Source organism: Ascaphus truei, chromosome 11, assembly GCF_040206685.1.
Source record: "Ascaphus truei isolate aAscTru1 chromosome 11, aAscTru1.hap1, whole genome shotgun sequence".
Lineage (NCBI taxonomy): Eukaryota > Metazoa > Chordata > Amphibia > Anura > Ascaphidae > Ascaphus > Ascaphus truei.
The window spans coordinates 46,596,760-46,614,393 of record NC_134493.1 but is presented as its reverse complement, the minus strand read 5'-3'; the positions used below and the strand labels follow the sequence as shown (position 1 = coordinate 46,614,393).

Sequence of the window (17,634 nt, the reverse complement as noted above, 5' to 3'; positions counted from 1 at the left end):
GGTGAGTTTTTGGGTGGCAAAGCAGATTCTGAGAGATCTCCCTCCTGTGGTTCATGTTTAAATAAAATCATTGGGGAAGGGGGAGAGGGGTGTCCCCGCTGGTCTACTTCCCTGGTGTGACATACATTGCTGGTCTTGTTGTCAGAAAAGGTTGCAATGAGTGAAGTTAAAGGAGCAATCCAATAAATATCTTAAATGTGTGTGTTTTTAAAATAAATCAGTTCTGTAGTATTAAACTATGGGGTGTGCGCAAACTGGGGGCGCGCCCCTCCTGATGTGCGTCCAGGGGGCGCGGTGGTTGCAGAGGCCCTGCGCTCTTCCTCTTGGCATTTAAATTAAATGCTGGGGGAGGCGTGAGGCCTCTGCAACTTCTCTTACCTGCTCTCAGCCAGCTCTTCGGCGACGCTTCGCCATGACAACGCGGCGTCAAATGGCACCGCATTGCCATGGCAACGCAACGTCACATGACATAGTGACATCATATGACACAGCCGAAGCCTGGGAGCAGGTAAGGAGGGGGAGCATAGACAGGGGGGCGCAAACTGAGATAATGCGTACTAAATTTTTTTTTTAATTCAACTCTTAATGCCATATTTCATTAATTTTAATATGCTGAGCATCCTTTGATTTCAATAGCAGGCACACCTCCCCAGCAGTGCAAGATCTTTTGCAACACTTTCCTGTTTGTGATAATGTGTTGCCAATATTCCCAGCAGTTTGAGCTGTAACAATACATAATGCTATCTTAGTAATATAAGAATGCATCGTAGCTGTTGAGTTACACCTACTGTAGGATTGATTGTAAGTGAAAGGCGGCCATTTAGTGAACCCTGAGAAGCAGGATTTTGCCGATTGACCACAGGCGAACAAATCAATCTGCAGCTTGGGTAATTAGTTTCCAATAAAAGTAATCCAAGGCTGCATATATTAAAACACATTTTTTTTTTAAATAAAGTGCCGCGTGGATTACTTCTTTAAAGCCTGTAAATCGGAAGCCAATTGTCTTATAACCTTACCTGAAAACACCAAGCTGGCGTTTTCCAGCTCTTCTTGTGGTACTTTAAAGCTGAAGGACTCGTTGTAGAATGGATCTATGGTTCCTTTCATGCAAGACGACTTCTTGGTTTTTGATAACTTTAACCCATGTACTAACTGAATCTTCACAAAGGGATCTGCAACAAACATATCAAGAGTTTCATACAGCAATTCCCCTTTATTATTGGTTTTGTTTTTTTTACATATGTATAAACCAAAAGACACCATGGAGCACGACTGCTGGTTTCTTCTAATAATGGCTCAGGAAAAATGTAGAGTGGTGTTCTGTGTGCTATGGAAAATCAAAATGGCTGCCAGCAGCATCATTGCTGGCAACCTAATGAATAAAGGGAATGTTGCCATGGTGTTTGCCTTTACCACACATTTGCTCCAGGGCGTCCACAGATGATGTAACCACAATCGCGGTGGTGGGGGATTGTGGGTGTGTGTGTGTGTGTGTGTGTGTGTGTGTGTTTGTGTGTGTGGGGGGGAGAGTGGGGTAGGGAGCTCTTAGGTTCAGGTAAGGTAAAAGAAAAACCAAGTGGCGATGAATTGCTACTTTCAGGTTTATTTTGGAAGAATTGACTTCCCTCCACACATTAATCGTTACTTTCTTGGCCTCTGTAACCTCAGTTGTGTGGAAAAAGTACAAGCTGTTACATAGGGAAATTAATTAGTGTTTCACAAACTACCTGTAGAGAAATATCAATAACACCTTGAAACCACGACAGACAGAGTAATGTTTAACTCTAACACTAACGGTGTGAGCCACTGTCTGCAGCCCACGCACCTGTGCAGTCCCACTGAATATGGGAGCTAGTGTCAAAGCGGAATCTTTCACCCGTGAAACTAATTCTCGGGCATTTTTATGTCTGTTACAAACAGCCACAAACCAACGTACGGTGAGTAATAAAGTGGCAAACCCCTCCCCCGTGCAGTGTACGGCAAAAACCAGAACAAAAATGAATGCCATTTGCCATTTTCTGCGCTGCATGGATGCAGAAGCCATGTATTGTAGGCTATCACCGCTGAAGGATAAAATGCATTATAAATGGACTCACTTTTTTTTTTATAAATCTCGGCCAAGGAATATGACCAAATATCTGGATAGACAGAACACAAATACGCTATAAGCCAGGGGTAGCCAACTCCAGTCCTCAAGAGCCACCAACAGCTCAGGGTTTCCGGATATCCCTGCTTCAGCACAGGTGGCTCAATCAGTGGCTCAGTCGAAGCCTGAGCCACCTGTGCTGAAGCAGAGACAGATTGAGCCACCTGTGCTGAATCAGGGATATCCTGAAAACCTTACCTGTTGGTAGCTCTTGAGAACTGGCGTTGAGCATCCCTGCTATAAGCGATATGGTTAATTAGTGGTTAAATAGAGTGCAAGATTTCCGGACTACCAAGGCCACTTCTTGAGGCAGATTTTTACACTGAGTAGTCCTGAAAGCTTACACTCTTTTTCCCACGGGTTAGCCACGTCTATGCCTCTACAGGCTGCCCCGGCATAATCCTCTACCTGTGTGACCATATGGATATAAAACATTACACGTTACACATTATCCTGCACAACATATGACTGACGATAATTTCTCGAAAGACGATATTCTTCCATTCCCTCCAGTTCAATGGTTCACTTTACATCAAAGAGCTAAAATATAGACATTCCATCTCTGGCCAGGACAGGCCACCCAGGGCTCTCCTATAATGTAAAACTATGTCATAGAAACACTTCTTACTCACAATCTCATGTAATATCCACGTTATAGTAACATTGCTCTGAAAAGATGGCAGCTATGGTACGAGCAGGCTAAGCCCATTGTTCATCGCCTCGGTTCAGAGTCCTCAGAGCATTTGTTAACACAGTGTTTCAGAGCACTACAGTAAGTGGCAGATCCATCCAGTCCTGCCCGGTATCAGTTAGCTTCAATGATCCAGTGTCAACTCCCATTCAAGTCAATAGGAGTTAACGTTGGATCGGGTCCTTAGGGCAAGGTGAGCAAGATGGCCGCCTTGGGCCCCGTGCATTCGATGGCCGCCTTGGGCCCCTCTCGGCGCCGGGTTCCAACTGTCACCTGACCGGTGTTGGGAGCTGGAGGAGAGAGCGCAAGGCCCCCGCCTCCTCCACCTCCTCCCTCCGGTCGGAAGTTGGATCCTGGTGCCGACAGGAGGAGGAAGAGGAGGGAGCCTGGGGCCTCCGGACTGGCAGAGAGCTAAGTGTGGGGGGTGGTGTGTGTGTTCCCTTACCTTCTCCGCAGCGGGCCGCCTCCTGCAGCATCGTGTTGCCTTGGCAACGTGGCATCACATGGCGCCACAATGCTGCCGGAGGAGGGCTGCTCATCCAGCATGCCGCCTTGGGCCCCGCAAAGCCTAAGGCCAGACCGCCACAGCGGCACTTGATGGATCTGCCTTTAAGATTGAGCATGCAAGAAAAGTCCATCAGACATAAATGTGTGTAGAGCCCTGAAGAAGCTAGCAGCCGTACTGGTGATGTTTGTAATGCACGACCCACAGAAATGTCCAAGTGTGAAGTGTAAGGCTCAGAGAGCATACAACTTACCAGAACCTTGGCTCATATCTGTCTGCAGAAGCTGTTTAGCTCTAATAATATCCACGTTCAGTCTGCCAGCACTCGGTAGATAATTAAGAGACAGAAGAAGCTCTCCCAGCTCAACTTCATTCTAAAATGAGAGAAGACAGGATTAAAAATACATATCAATAGACATTTCTCACAATCTCCAATTTTAGTTAAAAGTGTAGACCTAACATACAACACGTATGGTCTATCTATCTATCTATCTATCTATCTATCTATCTATCTATCCATCTATCCATCCATCCATCCATCCATCCATCCATCCATCCATCCATCCATCCATCCATCCATCCATCTATCTATCCATCCATCTATCAAAATCTATAACCTCTTAAAGGAGCAATCCATGCAATATCCTACATGTGTTTTTTAAATAAATCAGTTCTATAGTACTGTATTAGAAAATACTTACTACCTTTGTTTTGTTTTTATTCAACTCTTAATGCCATTTTTACTTAGATTTTATATAATGAGTATCCTTTGATTTCTATAGCAGGTTTAGACTACCTCCCCAGCAGTGCAAGATCTTTGTAACACTTTCCTGTTTGTGATAAATTTGTTGCCAATATTCCCAGAAGTTTGAGCTGCAAACTGTAACAATAGATAATGTTACCTTAGTAATATAAGGATACATTGTAGCTGCTGAGTTGCACTGACTGAAGAATTGATTGAAACTGAAAGGCGGCCATTAAGTGAACCCGGGGAAGCAGGATTTTGTTGATCGATCACGGGGAGAACTAACTGATCGTCAGCTTAGGTAATTAGTTTTCAATAAATGTTTTTTTTAAGGTGACACTTGGATTGCCTCTTTAAGAAGTTATAATACTAGCACTGGACACATCAACGAAGAAAAAATTACAATTTATTATTCCATAATACAACCATAACCCAGGTGTATTATGGAATCTAAAAAAGGCCACACATAGTATGCAATAAAGGATTAACTATACAAAGGTTATCTTTCTACAGATGCTTAATCACAGCTCTCCATCAACCCTGTTACTTCCTTATTTACAATGCACAATGCATAGTCAATAACAATATTATGGAAAAGCACTGCCTGGCAATCAATAAGGGTCACTTTAAAGGTCAATAAATGCATGTGCATACAAAGCGTGACTTTGGAAATGAATGGGCTTTAGCTCCTTGTATATATCTGTCACACATGATGTTTATCAGAGTAAGTTGGCAAGTGTCCCATTAGCTTCTTCCTGGAACATGGCTTTATTTATCTGTCTTTTATTCTATCTTTCTATACACCTGCCAGGTAACTCCAGCTCCACAAGTTGACAGTGATCCAGGGCGGTCTTTTTTCCATTCTTGCTCTCAAGCCCGGGTACTCAACCCCAGTGCTCAAGCACTGGAAAAACAGCTTAAGCTTTATGAAGGCATTTGGATAAAAGAAAGATGCTTTATGTGCAGAATAAGGCTGCGCTTATAGTGCCAGCGGTGCGGCATCATGTCAAAACAAGTGCACTGCCACCGTCGCGCGGGCTTATAGCAAGCACGACGGCGCTACGGCTTGGTCGCGCCGCTGGAAGTCATCACAATTTGATTTTTCCAGCGACCACAGCCTGACGTCACTGCCGCCGCCAATATATGCGCAGCCTTAGGCTGCATCCCAAAAGGAATTTGGGACGCAATTACTGGTCTAAAATACACAACAATATTCCAATATAAATATGCTATAATAACAAATGTGCTGAAAATGCAACCAGATGAGTGTTAACTAAATCTAACATTAATGATGCATGTGATCTTTAAGCAGAAAATATGTGTCCAAATAGGGACCACAATGTCAAAAATCGATTTCCTACAGTGAGTATGAGAAACTGCTACCAATGAATTGTAAGCATGACTCATACACACTATAATAAAAATGTCCCACGTGCTGATAAAATGCTCGGAATATTTCATCCAGAAATAACACATTGTTTGTAATGATTGAAACAGAAACCGTTCCGGCAAGCTGAACAACACCTACACACACCACAGAGCCATTTGCTGATACTTTAGTATACAACATGACAAAACAGCTGCAGGGTATTAAAGAAAGAAGTTGAAATGTTGTGTGTTGCAGCCAAATAAATTATGTCAATATGTCATCATTGTCTATTGATAGAAGCTGTTCTACCCACGCACTGTGAGGCTAATACTTCTCTTGTTTGCCTTCCCTTCTACCCATTAAACTCTGTATCACTTACACAATTCTCCTCCTCTCTTTTAAAGCTTTACACTCTTCTGCCCTTCCTTACAGCGCTGATTTCTTGCTATAGACCTGCCTAACTCTTGTGTTCCCCTCAAGGATGTCTTCTTCTGTCTACCCTTTTTGTATCGAAAGCCCTCTCCCACCTAAATCCTCTCACTCACTGCCACAAGTCTCTGGAAAACCCTTCCCCTCAATATCCGCCTGGCATATATCTCCACCTTTACAACCTATCATACAACACACGTCTGTAACGAAGCATATGGATAGCTCCGCTGGCTGATACTATACATCTCATATGCACGGACCCTGCCCCTTGCAGACGCACTTACCAAAATGCCTTCCTTCTGTCTCTGTAAGTTCTCTCCACTTTCCACTTAGATTGCAAGCTCTTCGGGGCAGAGAGTCTCTTTCCTAATGTTACTATCATGTCTGAAGCGCTTATTCCCACTATGTGTTATATTATTATGTCACGTGTATTACTGTGACGCGCTATGTACCTGGATGGTACTATATAAATAAAGATATACATGCATACATCCCTAGAGTAAGGCAGGGGTGCACAAACTGGGGGGCGCAAGACTTTTCTGGGGGGGCACGGCGGTTATAGAGGTCCCGCGCTGAGTGCGCGAGGCTTCTGTAAACTTACTCGGCTTTAGTCACGCATCTCCATGGCAACACAACATCAAATGACGCCTGTTGCCATGGAGACGTGACGTCAAATAACGCCGCGGGTCATGTGACGTGCGCTGAATACTCTTGCACGAACCCTGAGCATGGAGGTGGGTAAAAAGTAACATTAATTTCTGAATGATACAAATATCTTTTTATAAGAGAAGTCACGGTGGGTTGTTACACCTGGGGGCCACTTAATTGATTGCCATTTAGCAGACAGATAGGTGTGCTAACATTAGACAACAGGACATGACTGGGCATGTTTTATCGAGCCATTTAATCACACAGGGCTTTGATGCTCAGGCCCAGAAGGATAAAAGAGGTATAAAGAAGCAATTGTCCTGGAATATTATATGATCAGCAAGATGTCATAGAGCTAAACTAACAACAGAAATGTCTGAGGAGTAAAAGCGTCAACTTATCAAAGGGCCACCTCTGATATATACATAAGGGAATGTATTTATCAACATTGTTGTCTACAAGACCCATAACACCTTGCAGCTGCTAAAATGAATTAAACGTAGCCAGCTCAATTCTTAAATGGTGACACATGATAACGACATTGTCTCGGGATGGTATGAGAATGTAGTATGAGAACTGACAATACTCGGTCAGACCACTGGACATCAAGTCCAGTATCCCATCTCTGGTAAGTATCTGGAAACATCTGAGTGAGGTCAGCATAGAGTATCACTCACTCCGATTCCAGATGTGTCCATGTCGTTCTACTCTCCATGAATGGATCTAGACCTACTGTAAAGCTATTTAAGCTATGTTAAAAGAATAATACTCCAGTCCTTTGGTTAACACCACTATTTTGTGGATGAACACCAGGCTACCCTGTTCCAGAACTACTTACTAGAAGACGACTACAGGTTATTGATATATTCTTATTGACTACGGCGGCCCTCCATAGTTCTCCGAGACCAGCCCTGTTCCAGCTCTGTTTACCAAACACGGGAGCAGGGAAGAAACTGCTGCACGGCGATCCCAGCAGCTACACCCACCGACAGAGTCAAGCCTCTCATGTTAATCCGCTGCTGCGCTTACATTTCTTTTTAATAAAACACTGTTTTTTAACATACATTTGTGGCCGTGTTTACCATCCTGCATACGGGGATACTTTTATCTGCAAATCACATTGAAACATCCCCCGGGAGTGAAGGGAGAGATAGAGCTTGCCCAAGGGAGAGGTCACAGGCACACACAAGGACCCCATTGGGGCATCAGCTTACACGTGGCCGTGTAAGTTCTCACTATCATCATCATTATTATACCCCCCAGTCACCACTGCGTTCCATTTGCACTGTTTAGTGCACCATATTGTACACACGTAGTCACACCTCCGCGTTGTACATACGTGCACTACAGGCATACCCCGGTTTAAGGACACTCACTTTAAGTACACTCACGAGTAAGGACATATCACCCAATAGGCAAACGGCAGCTCACGCATGCGCCTGTCATCACATCCTGAACAGCAATACCGGCTCCCTACCTGTACCGAAGCTGTGCGCAAGCGGGGAGACTATAGAGCCTGTTACAAATGCGTTATTTACATCAGTTATGCACGTATATGACGATTGCAGTACAGTACATGCATTGAAAAGTGGGGAAAAGGTAGTGCTTCACTTTAAGTACATTTTCGCTTTACATACATGCTCCGGTCCCACTGCGTACGTTAATACGGGGTATGCCTGTACTTCCTTTTTTATGCACATCTGAAGGTTACGTGCTTTTATTCATTTGTATATTTTATTCCTTTTCGTTCCTACGGTTTGCGCTCCCCTAAATCTTTTCCAATCACTGCATGAGGATCGCGGGAGGATCCCCTTCGGGTTGAGCTGCAGCAAAACATTTCTGGCCAGTATTGTACATTGTTTTTTTTCGGCCTTATTTCGCATGTTTCAGTAATTGCCTATATTGATATCCATTCCTGTACTAGTAGGGAACGCCCCAGATATCTTCCATTCAGAGAGAGTAGTACAAGGCTCGACAGGGGCCCAAAGGAGATGGTGTACTATCGATGCTATAGAGCAGAGGGAAGCCTTTAGATAAGAGATATTTGAAGTAATCTCCCTAGGAGCCGGACAGGGGAGGGTTACATATGGAAATCCCAATCCACATTGGAAATGCTGTCTTCAGATTTCTATCAAATATGTTTGTAACCCTCCCTGGCTGGCTCTTAGGGACTTTACATCGGTGTCTGTATTATTGGCTACTTAGGATGCATTACATTATTCAGCGTCAGGCTGGACGTTGGTACACAATGCTGGGCACCAGGAACTTTATTCATTCAAACAGCAGCTTTAGTATCTCTTTTACACATGTTTGCGCAGCTCCCATACCTGCCCCCATCTCCGCCTGATAGGAAGGTGCTGAGGCTGTATAATTATATGTATCATTATTATGTTACCTGTAGAATTCCTCTTTTCTACAGCACTGGTAGTGCCCCTTTAATAAATCAGTTCTGTAGTAAGAAAAAATACTTTTAGCATTTTCTGTTTTAAAAACAACAACTTTGAAAGACCAATTTTCTTGTATTCTATTTTAACAAGCATGCTTGTTCCTATAGCAATGATTTACATTCCCCATATTTAAAGATGTCGCCAAACTTTGCCGATCAATAGACGGAGAACGAATTAACCGGCAGCTATGCAGTTTTTTAGGTAAGTAGAGATTGCCCACATGAAACTATTGAAGTTAAAAAAAAAACGGGAGCCTGAACTGCAGCTTTAACCTCTGCTGTTTCACCCCAGCACCATGTGATGGGGAAGGGATGTTACTCTGTGTGGGCCCACGAAGTTAACCCCTGAAGGCCTTAGTAATCCAAAAGGGAGCTAACATGTATTAATCTTAAAGGAAGATAATCATAAATGTAGTAAATGTAACCATTGCATTACATATACATCTAAATAGTGTCACTAACATATAAATTACAGCACAGCAGATGTGCTATAATACAATATATATAGGGAAAGGGTTGCCAGGTGACTTCCCCAAAAATACTGGACACAATGGTGAAAGGCGCAACGCACTCAACACACACGCACACCTCGCCATGCTGGTTCCTCCTCTCCTTGGCTCCACCCCCAGGCTCCTGACACCTCCTCCTGATTGACTGCATTACCCTGCAATAGCCAATCAGGATGGTGGAAGCTGCCCAGCCCCCTAGCAACAGCCCTGCTCTCTCCCTGCTCGAGGAAATCCCGCAGCCCCCCAAGTCAGTCAGGTCACTATATCCAGAAAGGTAATACCGGTATACACATACATGTTCAGAGTTGTAATACTGGTATACTCATACATGTCCAGAGAGGTAATACCGGTATACACATACACGCCCAGAGAGGTAATACCGGTATACACATACACGCCCAGAGAGGTAATACCGGTATACACATACACGCCCAGAGAGGTAATACCGGTATACACATACACACCCAGAGAGGTAATACCAGTATACACATACACGCCCAGAGAGGTAATACCGGTATACACATACACGCCCAGAGAGGTAATACCGATATACACATACACGCCCAGAGAGGTAATACCGGTATACACATACACGCCCAGAGAGGTAATACCGGCATACACATACACGCCCAGAGAGGTAATACCGGTATACACATACACGCCCAGAGAGGTAATACCGGTATACACATACACGCCCAGAGAGGTAATACCGGTATACACATACACGCCCAGAGAGGTAATACCGGTATACACATACACGCCCAGAGAGGTAATACCGGTATACACATACATGTCCAGTATTACCTCTCATTTTTTGCCAAACAGAGTGTGCAAATACAGTACAGTCCGGTTCAATACTGGACACCTGGCAACCCTATAATTAGGGATCAATACTGTACATCGATTAAACATTAACATGTATAATATATTCCTAGAAGAGACACAAGCTCCTATTTACAACGAATGTACAACAGATAAGAGCCAGTTCGCCCTCACCATGTCTTCCCATGTCCTTATCTGCTGTAAAACCGCGGACACACTTTTATCCTTGACTTTCCTAAGCGCTGATACACTGTAACACAGAACGCCTTGTAGTCCATTCAAGTAATTAGGCTGTAAGGTACCTTCCGGCAGTGTAAGGTGCCTAATGGACTAGCCCCGTTTAATAAATATGTCTGCAAAGGAAAGAGAAGCGGATTGGGGAATTTGTTCATACGTTTCCCCCCTCCCACGTAACATAGCTTTGTATGTGGAATGTCACAGGCACAACTTCCCTCGCCAAAGCACCAAAAAATCTGGGCTAATAATGTAACTAAATAGGTCACTTCCGTTAGTTTTCCACAGTTTAATGGGTATCCACAAGCTAAATATGTGCCAAAAATAAACGGCCATGGTTCAACACCATGTTAAGTTAGCATTGCTTTGCGCTAGTTTCTTTTCTCCATGTTTGGACTCCCTTCACTTAGGGTCAAATAACATGGCGTCACCCAAAGGTGGCGTTACTACCATCAAGACATTGAATAGGTATTTAATTAAAGTAAAAAAAGAACCCTGTAAATAGCAATGTGATTGTTAAATCACACCTAATGGTGGTCTTACTTATCTAGTCCCCCTAACAGACTTATTTCAGAGTCTGGATGGGCGTAACGACGCCCTTATCTCTAACCTAACGTAATGTTAAATCCCCGCGGTAATCATAACGGAGCGCTGGGGATCTGCGCTATTAGAGAGAACGCCTCTTTATCATTAGCACTAACGTCCGTTATAATAATGCAAGGGCTCGTTACAGCTGAAAGGTCACTTAATGCTGCGTTAGTGAGCATTGAAGATCCCCATTAGCACTTAAGTAACAAACAGAGCTCTGTGGATCTACCCCATACACCCTATTATAGTGTCTGAGGCAAAGATAGATAAAACGATCTCATCAAGGTCTCAAGGGGTCAGCACTCGGATTCCAATCATTAGGACACCTCACAGCTGTAGGTCTTACATTGAAAATCCAAAAGGTAAAGAGATCAATTAGTTCCCACAGAAATGTGTGATGCACAGAAATGTAATACACTTTTATCCTAACCGGTCTGATATACCTCTTGGCTCTGGGTATTTTAGTTAAAGTGTTATGCCTCTCAAGTGTATCGGAGTTAGCTGCAAATTCATTAACAATTAACGGATCCTTCCTACGTCTCTTGGCATCTTGCTCAAATGAAAGCCATCCTGTTTTTCCCCTTGTGAGCACTTTTCTAAACACTAACATGAAAATGATAAATGGAGGACATGAAAAATATTCGCCGGTATTATTTGTTTGGCATGGCATCTCAGGTCAGTGGACAGATGACCTCAAGCACACGTGCACAACTCCCGTCAGTGGATAGGTGACCTCAAGCACACGTGCACGTCTCCGGTCAGTGGATAGATGCCCTCAACCACATCTCCGTTCAGTGGATAGATGACCTCAAGCACACGTGCACATCTCCGGTCAGGGAACAGGTGACCTCAAGCACACGTGCACATCTCCGGTCAGGGAACAGGTGACCTCAAGCACACGTGCACATCTCCGGTTTCATACACTGATCTTAAGAATTATTTCACGGTACTTTGAATGTGGCTAGATGTAAAGCACAGTTTATATCATTGCCCACGTGAGCCCATCAAACACACCAAATGTTTGTAAGAAAAGACTTAAGCCTAAATGTATTAATATCTATATTACCGGCCTAGAAAAGGCCACTGGGCCGGAAACCTCGATCTTGTCACTTGTGTGTGATGTTTTATTAACCCGACACAAAGTACAGTACAGTGTACAGCAAATAAAACGACGACTCGTGATCACACTCACGTCTCAGACAGGTCTGCAACCCTGCCTTTCCCCATTATCTCTAAGAATACAGTGCTTCCACAGGGATTCTGGGTAATGGCATGCAAATGAGCACTCACACAGTGTCACCTTTTGCTTCTTGTGCATTACAAGAGAATACTTTTTTCTGTGCTGTGTGATCTTAGGGTGAGAAAGAAAAAAGCTGTGTGGTGCTCTTAAACATAGACCCCAAAGGTTGTCAAGTTCATTAAGATATAAATGCCATAGCTTGTATCCTCGAAGTATCCCATATATAAGGGTGACCACCTATAGAATAAGAACACCTATTCCACTAGATATCAATAAACTGGAAGAGTACCACCTCTTGAATGGTGAGTACTCACACCTGCTAGTGTCCAGCCAAATACATTGAATGGGAATGATGCGGTGTAACCTGAGTAATATAACTCACTTGTTTGTAGGATGGTCCTCAGGGGATTTGATCTTCGCAGGTGTGTGCTGCCGGTACTCCATAGAAGTCAACAGGATCCACAAAGGAGAGTTGGAGCACTACTACAAAAAAACGATTGCTAGAGTGTGGGTCCCAAAAAATAAAGGTTTAATGGATCAGAGCATGGTTGACAAGAAAAACGAGCCCTCAGGCCCCCACCAACGCGTTTCGAGCTTCCGCTCTTTCTCAAGGTGTAAAACGATCTGATTAAACCCTCTTACCTGATATACCGTAATTTTCCCGCCAATCGTCCTCACCAACCCGTCGCTTAGTCGCGTCACACGCCACGCGCCATGTCCCCAGGATGCGTCACGAGTACTGCGCCTCGCGCTGGGTAGGGTGGTGACATCAGCGCATCCATGAACAAACCAAACTTTATTGATATCCTAAATCTAACAAGACTAACATAAAACTAAAAAAACTTTATTAATATATTTAAACATAAAAGGATGAACACAATCTCCATTACTATAATATCAACATATAACAAACGTTTAAAAGAAAAAACTTTTAGAAAAAAAGAAATTGAAAATGAGTATCTTTAGATGTAAGTATTTTACATTGTTATCCAATTACACAATGGCACTTCTTGATATTTTACTTATATATCTCAAATAAATAAGAAAGAATATATACTAACATTTACTGTAAACCCATGATTTCACAACTGTAATGCAATGTCATAATTTATATCTTTTGTATATCTGATACCTATATAGTGAAAGATAAGTAAAATATCAAGAAGTGCCATTGTGTAATTGGATAACAATGTAAAATACTTACATCTAAAGATACTCATTTTCAATTTCTGTTTATACACTGGTTAAAGAAATGATCTGGAATGTATGAACCCTATTTTTATTATAATCAATATATGTATATATATGTAGGACTTATTTATTTATTTATTATACACTAGTGACTAGTATATATATATATATATATATCTTTACTGTAATCTAGTGATAAAAGTTAATTACAATCTAGCGATAAGTTTGATATATATATATTAAAGAATAATATATTCTGATTGTATGTGGGGAATGGGATTCATATATTTACATTTAAGTGATTTTAATATGTTTATTAAGACTTTTTTCTAAAAGACTTTTTTCTAAAAGTTTTTTCTTTTAAACGTTTGTTATATGTTGATATTATAGTAATGGAGATTGTGTTCATCCTTTTATGTTTAAATATATTAATAAAGTTTTTTTAGTTTTATGTTAGTCTTGTTAGATTTAGGATATCAATAAAGTTTGGTTTGTTCATGGACGCGCTGACGTCACCACCCTACCCAGCGCGAGGCGCAGTACTCGTGACGCGTCCTGGGGACATGGCGCGTGGCGTGTGACGCGACTAAGCGACGGGTTGGTGAGGACGATTGGCGGGAAAATGACGGTATATCAGGTAAGGGGGTTTAATCAGATCATTATACACCTTGAGAAAGAGCGGAAGCTCGAAACGCGTTGGTGGGGGCCTGAGGGCTCGTTTTTCTTGTCAACCATGCTCTGATCCATTAAACCTTTATTTTTTTGGACCCACACTCTAGCAATCGTTTTTTTGTAGTAGTGCTCCAACTCTCCTTTGTGAATCCTGTTGATCTTAGGGTGACCCCGGTGGTGATTAGCAGTCCGGCTTGCACCTCTTTAGTTAAATGGATCAATTTTCTATACAACCTTGGTGCTGTCTGCATTGCAACCATGTTTTATTTCTATAATACCACCCTAAACATGAAGTATATTACTCTGTTCTATTATGTTGCATTAGGCCCAAACAAAAATCTATGTTAAAGCTGCAGTTCAAGCAATATCCTACATGTGTATTTTTTTAATAAATTAGTTCTGTGCTATAAGAAAATACTTGTAGCATTTAAAAAAAAACAAAAAACATTTCAAACACATTTTTAATGTATTCTAATGTAACAGGTATTTTTGTTCGTAGAGCAACCATATACAAAGTCACATCCCCTCCCCCTTCTGAAGCAGCATCACCTTTTAAGCCCTGCCCTTTCTAGCAGTGAACCAATTGAATCTAGTGCATGCCTGGTCACATGATCTTCCTCACAGAACATTGGCTGTTAGTGCAGCAGAAGAGGACCCAAGATGCATTTAGCGAACTCCCAGACGAATTTTAGCGATCGATTACAGGAGAACGGATCGATCAGCAACTTAGCTAATTACTTATCAATATGTAGATTGTATTGATGCACACATTGAATGGAAAAAAAAAAATATTTTTTAACAATAACAGCTTGAACTGCAGCTTTAAAGCAATAACAAGGTTCTGAATCATACCTCTCTGTCATGATATAATATAACCATGAAAAGATTACATTTTGTGGGCAGTTTCGCAACCAAGGGATCAACCTTTTGGCAAAGGTTTTTTTAAGTTTATATTTAAATGATAGCTGAGGCGGGACAAGCTATCCCACGTAACCAAATGTGTTAGTGTGAGAAACGCTTATCTGGTTCGGAGTAACTTCAAAGAGATATATAAAATCCTCACTGAGACCAGACACTAAAAGGTTACACAAAGGGCAGGATCATATGGAACAGAAGTGGCCAACTCCAGTCCTCAATGACCACCAACAGGTCAGGTTTTCAGGATATACCTGCTTCAGCATATATCATGATTGAACCACCTGTGCTGAAGCAGGGGTATCCTGGAAACCTGACCTGTTGGTGGCCCGTGAGGACTGGAGTTGGCCATCCCTGGTATAAAATATTCTTTATTGCTCCTCCTTACAACTCAGCCCTAATTTCTCGCTATTCACAATCCCGACTCTTGCGTTCTGCTCAAGGCTGTCTTCTCTCTACCCCTTTTGTATCTAAAGCCCTCTCCCACCTTAAACCTTTCTCACTGACTGCCCCACACATCTGGAATGCCCTTCCCCTCAACACCCGACTTGCTCCCTCTCTATCCACATTTAAGACCCACCTTAAAACGCACCTGCTTAAGGAAGCTCCATGGCTGATAATTAACACCTAAATAAACCACATTAACCTTGGCCCTTGCAAACACACTTACCAGAATGCCCTCCTACGGTCTCTGTACGTTCTTGCTACCTACCAATTAGATTGTAAGCTCTTCGGACAGGGACTCCTTTTCCTAATGTTACTTTTATGTCTGAAGCGCTTCTCCCCATTATCTGTTATTTGTATTATTTGTTATTTATATGATTACCACGTGTATTACTGCTGTGAAGCGCTATGTACATTAATGGCGCTATGTATAAAAACATACATACATACATACATCATAGGCTAACATGAATTAAAACATTTACAGTTCTATACAATCTGTAGCAGCGTCCCTGCTTCTAAGTATGTACTGTATAACCTGATTAATATCGCTCGTCATAGCATAGAACATTAATAGAATTACACTATGACAGGTAAAAACTGATTTATTTCACCCTCGGGGATAAAAAATAAATAAACTTATCGCATTGCATATGTATACGTTTGGGGAGTTACCTGGAATATGATGCCGGTAGAATGAATCTGCTACTGAGGGAGAGTTATTGAGATTTTTGTACACTCTGATTAAACGTGAAATAAAAAATAGTTTTCTTCTAATACCAAAGGCTATAAAACTATACGTAGCTTCCTTCAGAACAGAAAGGAAACTGGTATTCTGGCACAGACCAACGGATACAAGATTCAGGTCTGAAATCCAAAAAGTAGACCATCTTTGGGGGTACAGTGTGAGTGTGTGTCCTCCTTGTGACACTCCAAGCAAGCCGTTGTGATGCAAAATTCACAACGACTCAATTGTATAGGTTTTTTTTGTATTATTCTCTGTTCTATAAACGGTCCTTTTTACTGCATGTGTAATATTTTTAGTATAAGCACTGTAATCCTTATTATATCAAATCAAAAATGGAATAAGCACTGTTCGTGCTCTAACTGACACTGTGTGCCTGGGAAGGAATTATCCTGGGTCTCGGATATGTTTTACCGTCCTGTTTCCTAAATGGGAATTTGTATATTTTTGAGGGAGGGGATCATGATCTCTCTAGGTGTAAACCCTTACATTAATCCTGGTGGAGGCCCAAATAATTGGGGTGGGGTGTGAGGACTTTTGGGAGGTGAGGGACAAATTTGGTGGCACGTTGATGGTTAAACTCTTTCACAAATAACACACACGCCAATTTCACCTATTAAATATAGCAAAGAAGCAGGGTAATACAAAGTGAATGCAGTCACTGCTGTGTCTCGCCGTATATTTCATAGAAGCATTAAAATTAAATGTTGGCGAATACCCAAGTATGATTATGGATATTTTGAATGCTATAATAACATAGTGAAATATATTGTGAGGTTTCTGCATCGGGTATAATTGAGAACAGGAAAGAACAGACATTAACTCCATAGTACAGCAAGAAGGCCGCCAGTGCATTAGATGGATTGAAAAGAGATTATTTATCCATGTTCAATCAAGTTATCTAGGACCAGCAGGACATCTTCTGCCGGTAATGTAAGCACAATGGGGAGGCCATCTGACTGGAAGAACATTTCCTGTGGTTCCTCCTTCCCATTCTATTGAGGACATCTCATCTGCAACGGCAGACTCATGACAAGATGTGTTATTAGGTCTAATCTACAATGCCGACGCCATCAGCTAAGTATGAACTTCAAAGGATCCAAACATGGCGGCCGCACTCCTCTCCTTTCAAAATGGCGGTTGGTGCTCCGGCAAGAAAGCGAGGATCCCGGCAGAAATTGCTCCATCGACTTTAATAGATAACAGTATCGGGAGTCCTCGAAAGTCACATAGACATTTAAAGGCTTTTTGTTAATGATGTAGACATAATGGACAACGTTTCGTGTTCTACACCT

At 42.2% G+C, this 17,634-nt stretch overlaps 1 protein-coding gene across 3 annotated transcripts in view; it reads right to left on the bottom strand.

Moving 5' to 3' along the window:
- The window catches only part of SYT17 (synaptotagmin 17), a 60,129-nt gene that overhangs the window by 15,555 nt on the left and 26,940 nt on the right, over positions 1 to 17,634 (bottom strand). For all 3 annotated transcript variants that reach the window (XM_075566063.1, XM_075566064.1, XM_075566065.1), the window contains 2 exons: positions 3,596 to 3,716; positions 1,017 to 1,172 (listed from right to left, as the gene is read on the bottom strand). In XM_075566063.1, the coding sequence (XP_075422178.1) occupies positions 1,017 to 1,172; positions 3,596 to 3,716 (277 nt within the window). The remainder of the gene's footprint in view (positions 1 to 1,016; positions 1,173 to 3,595; positions 3,717 to 17,634) is intronic.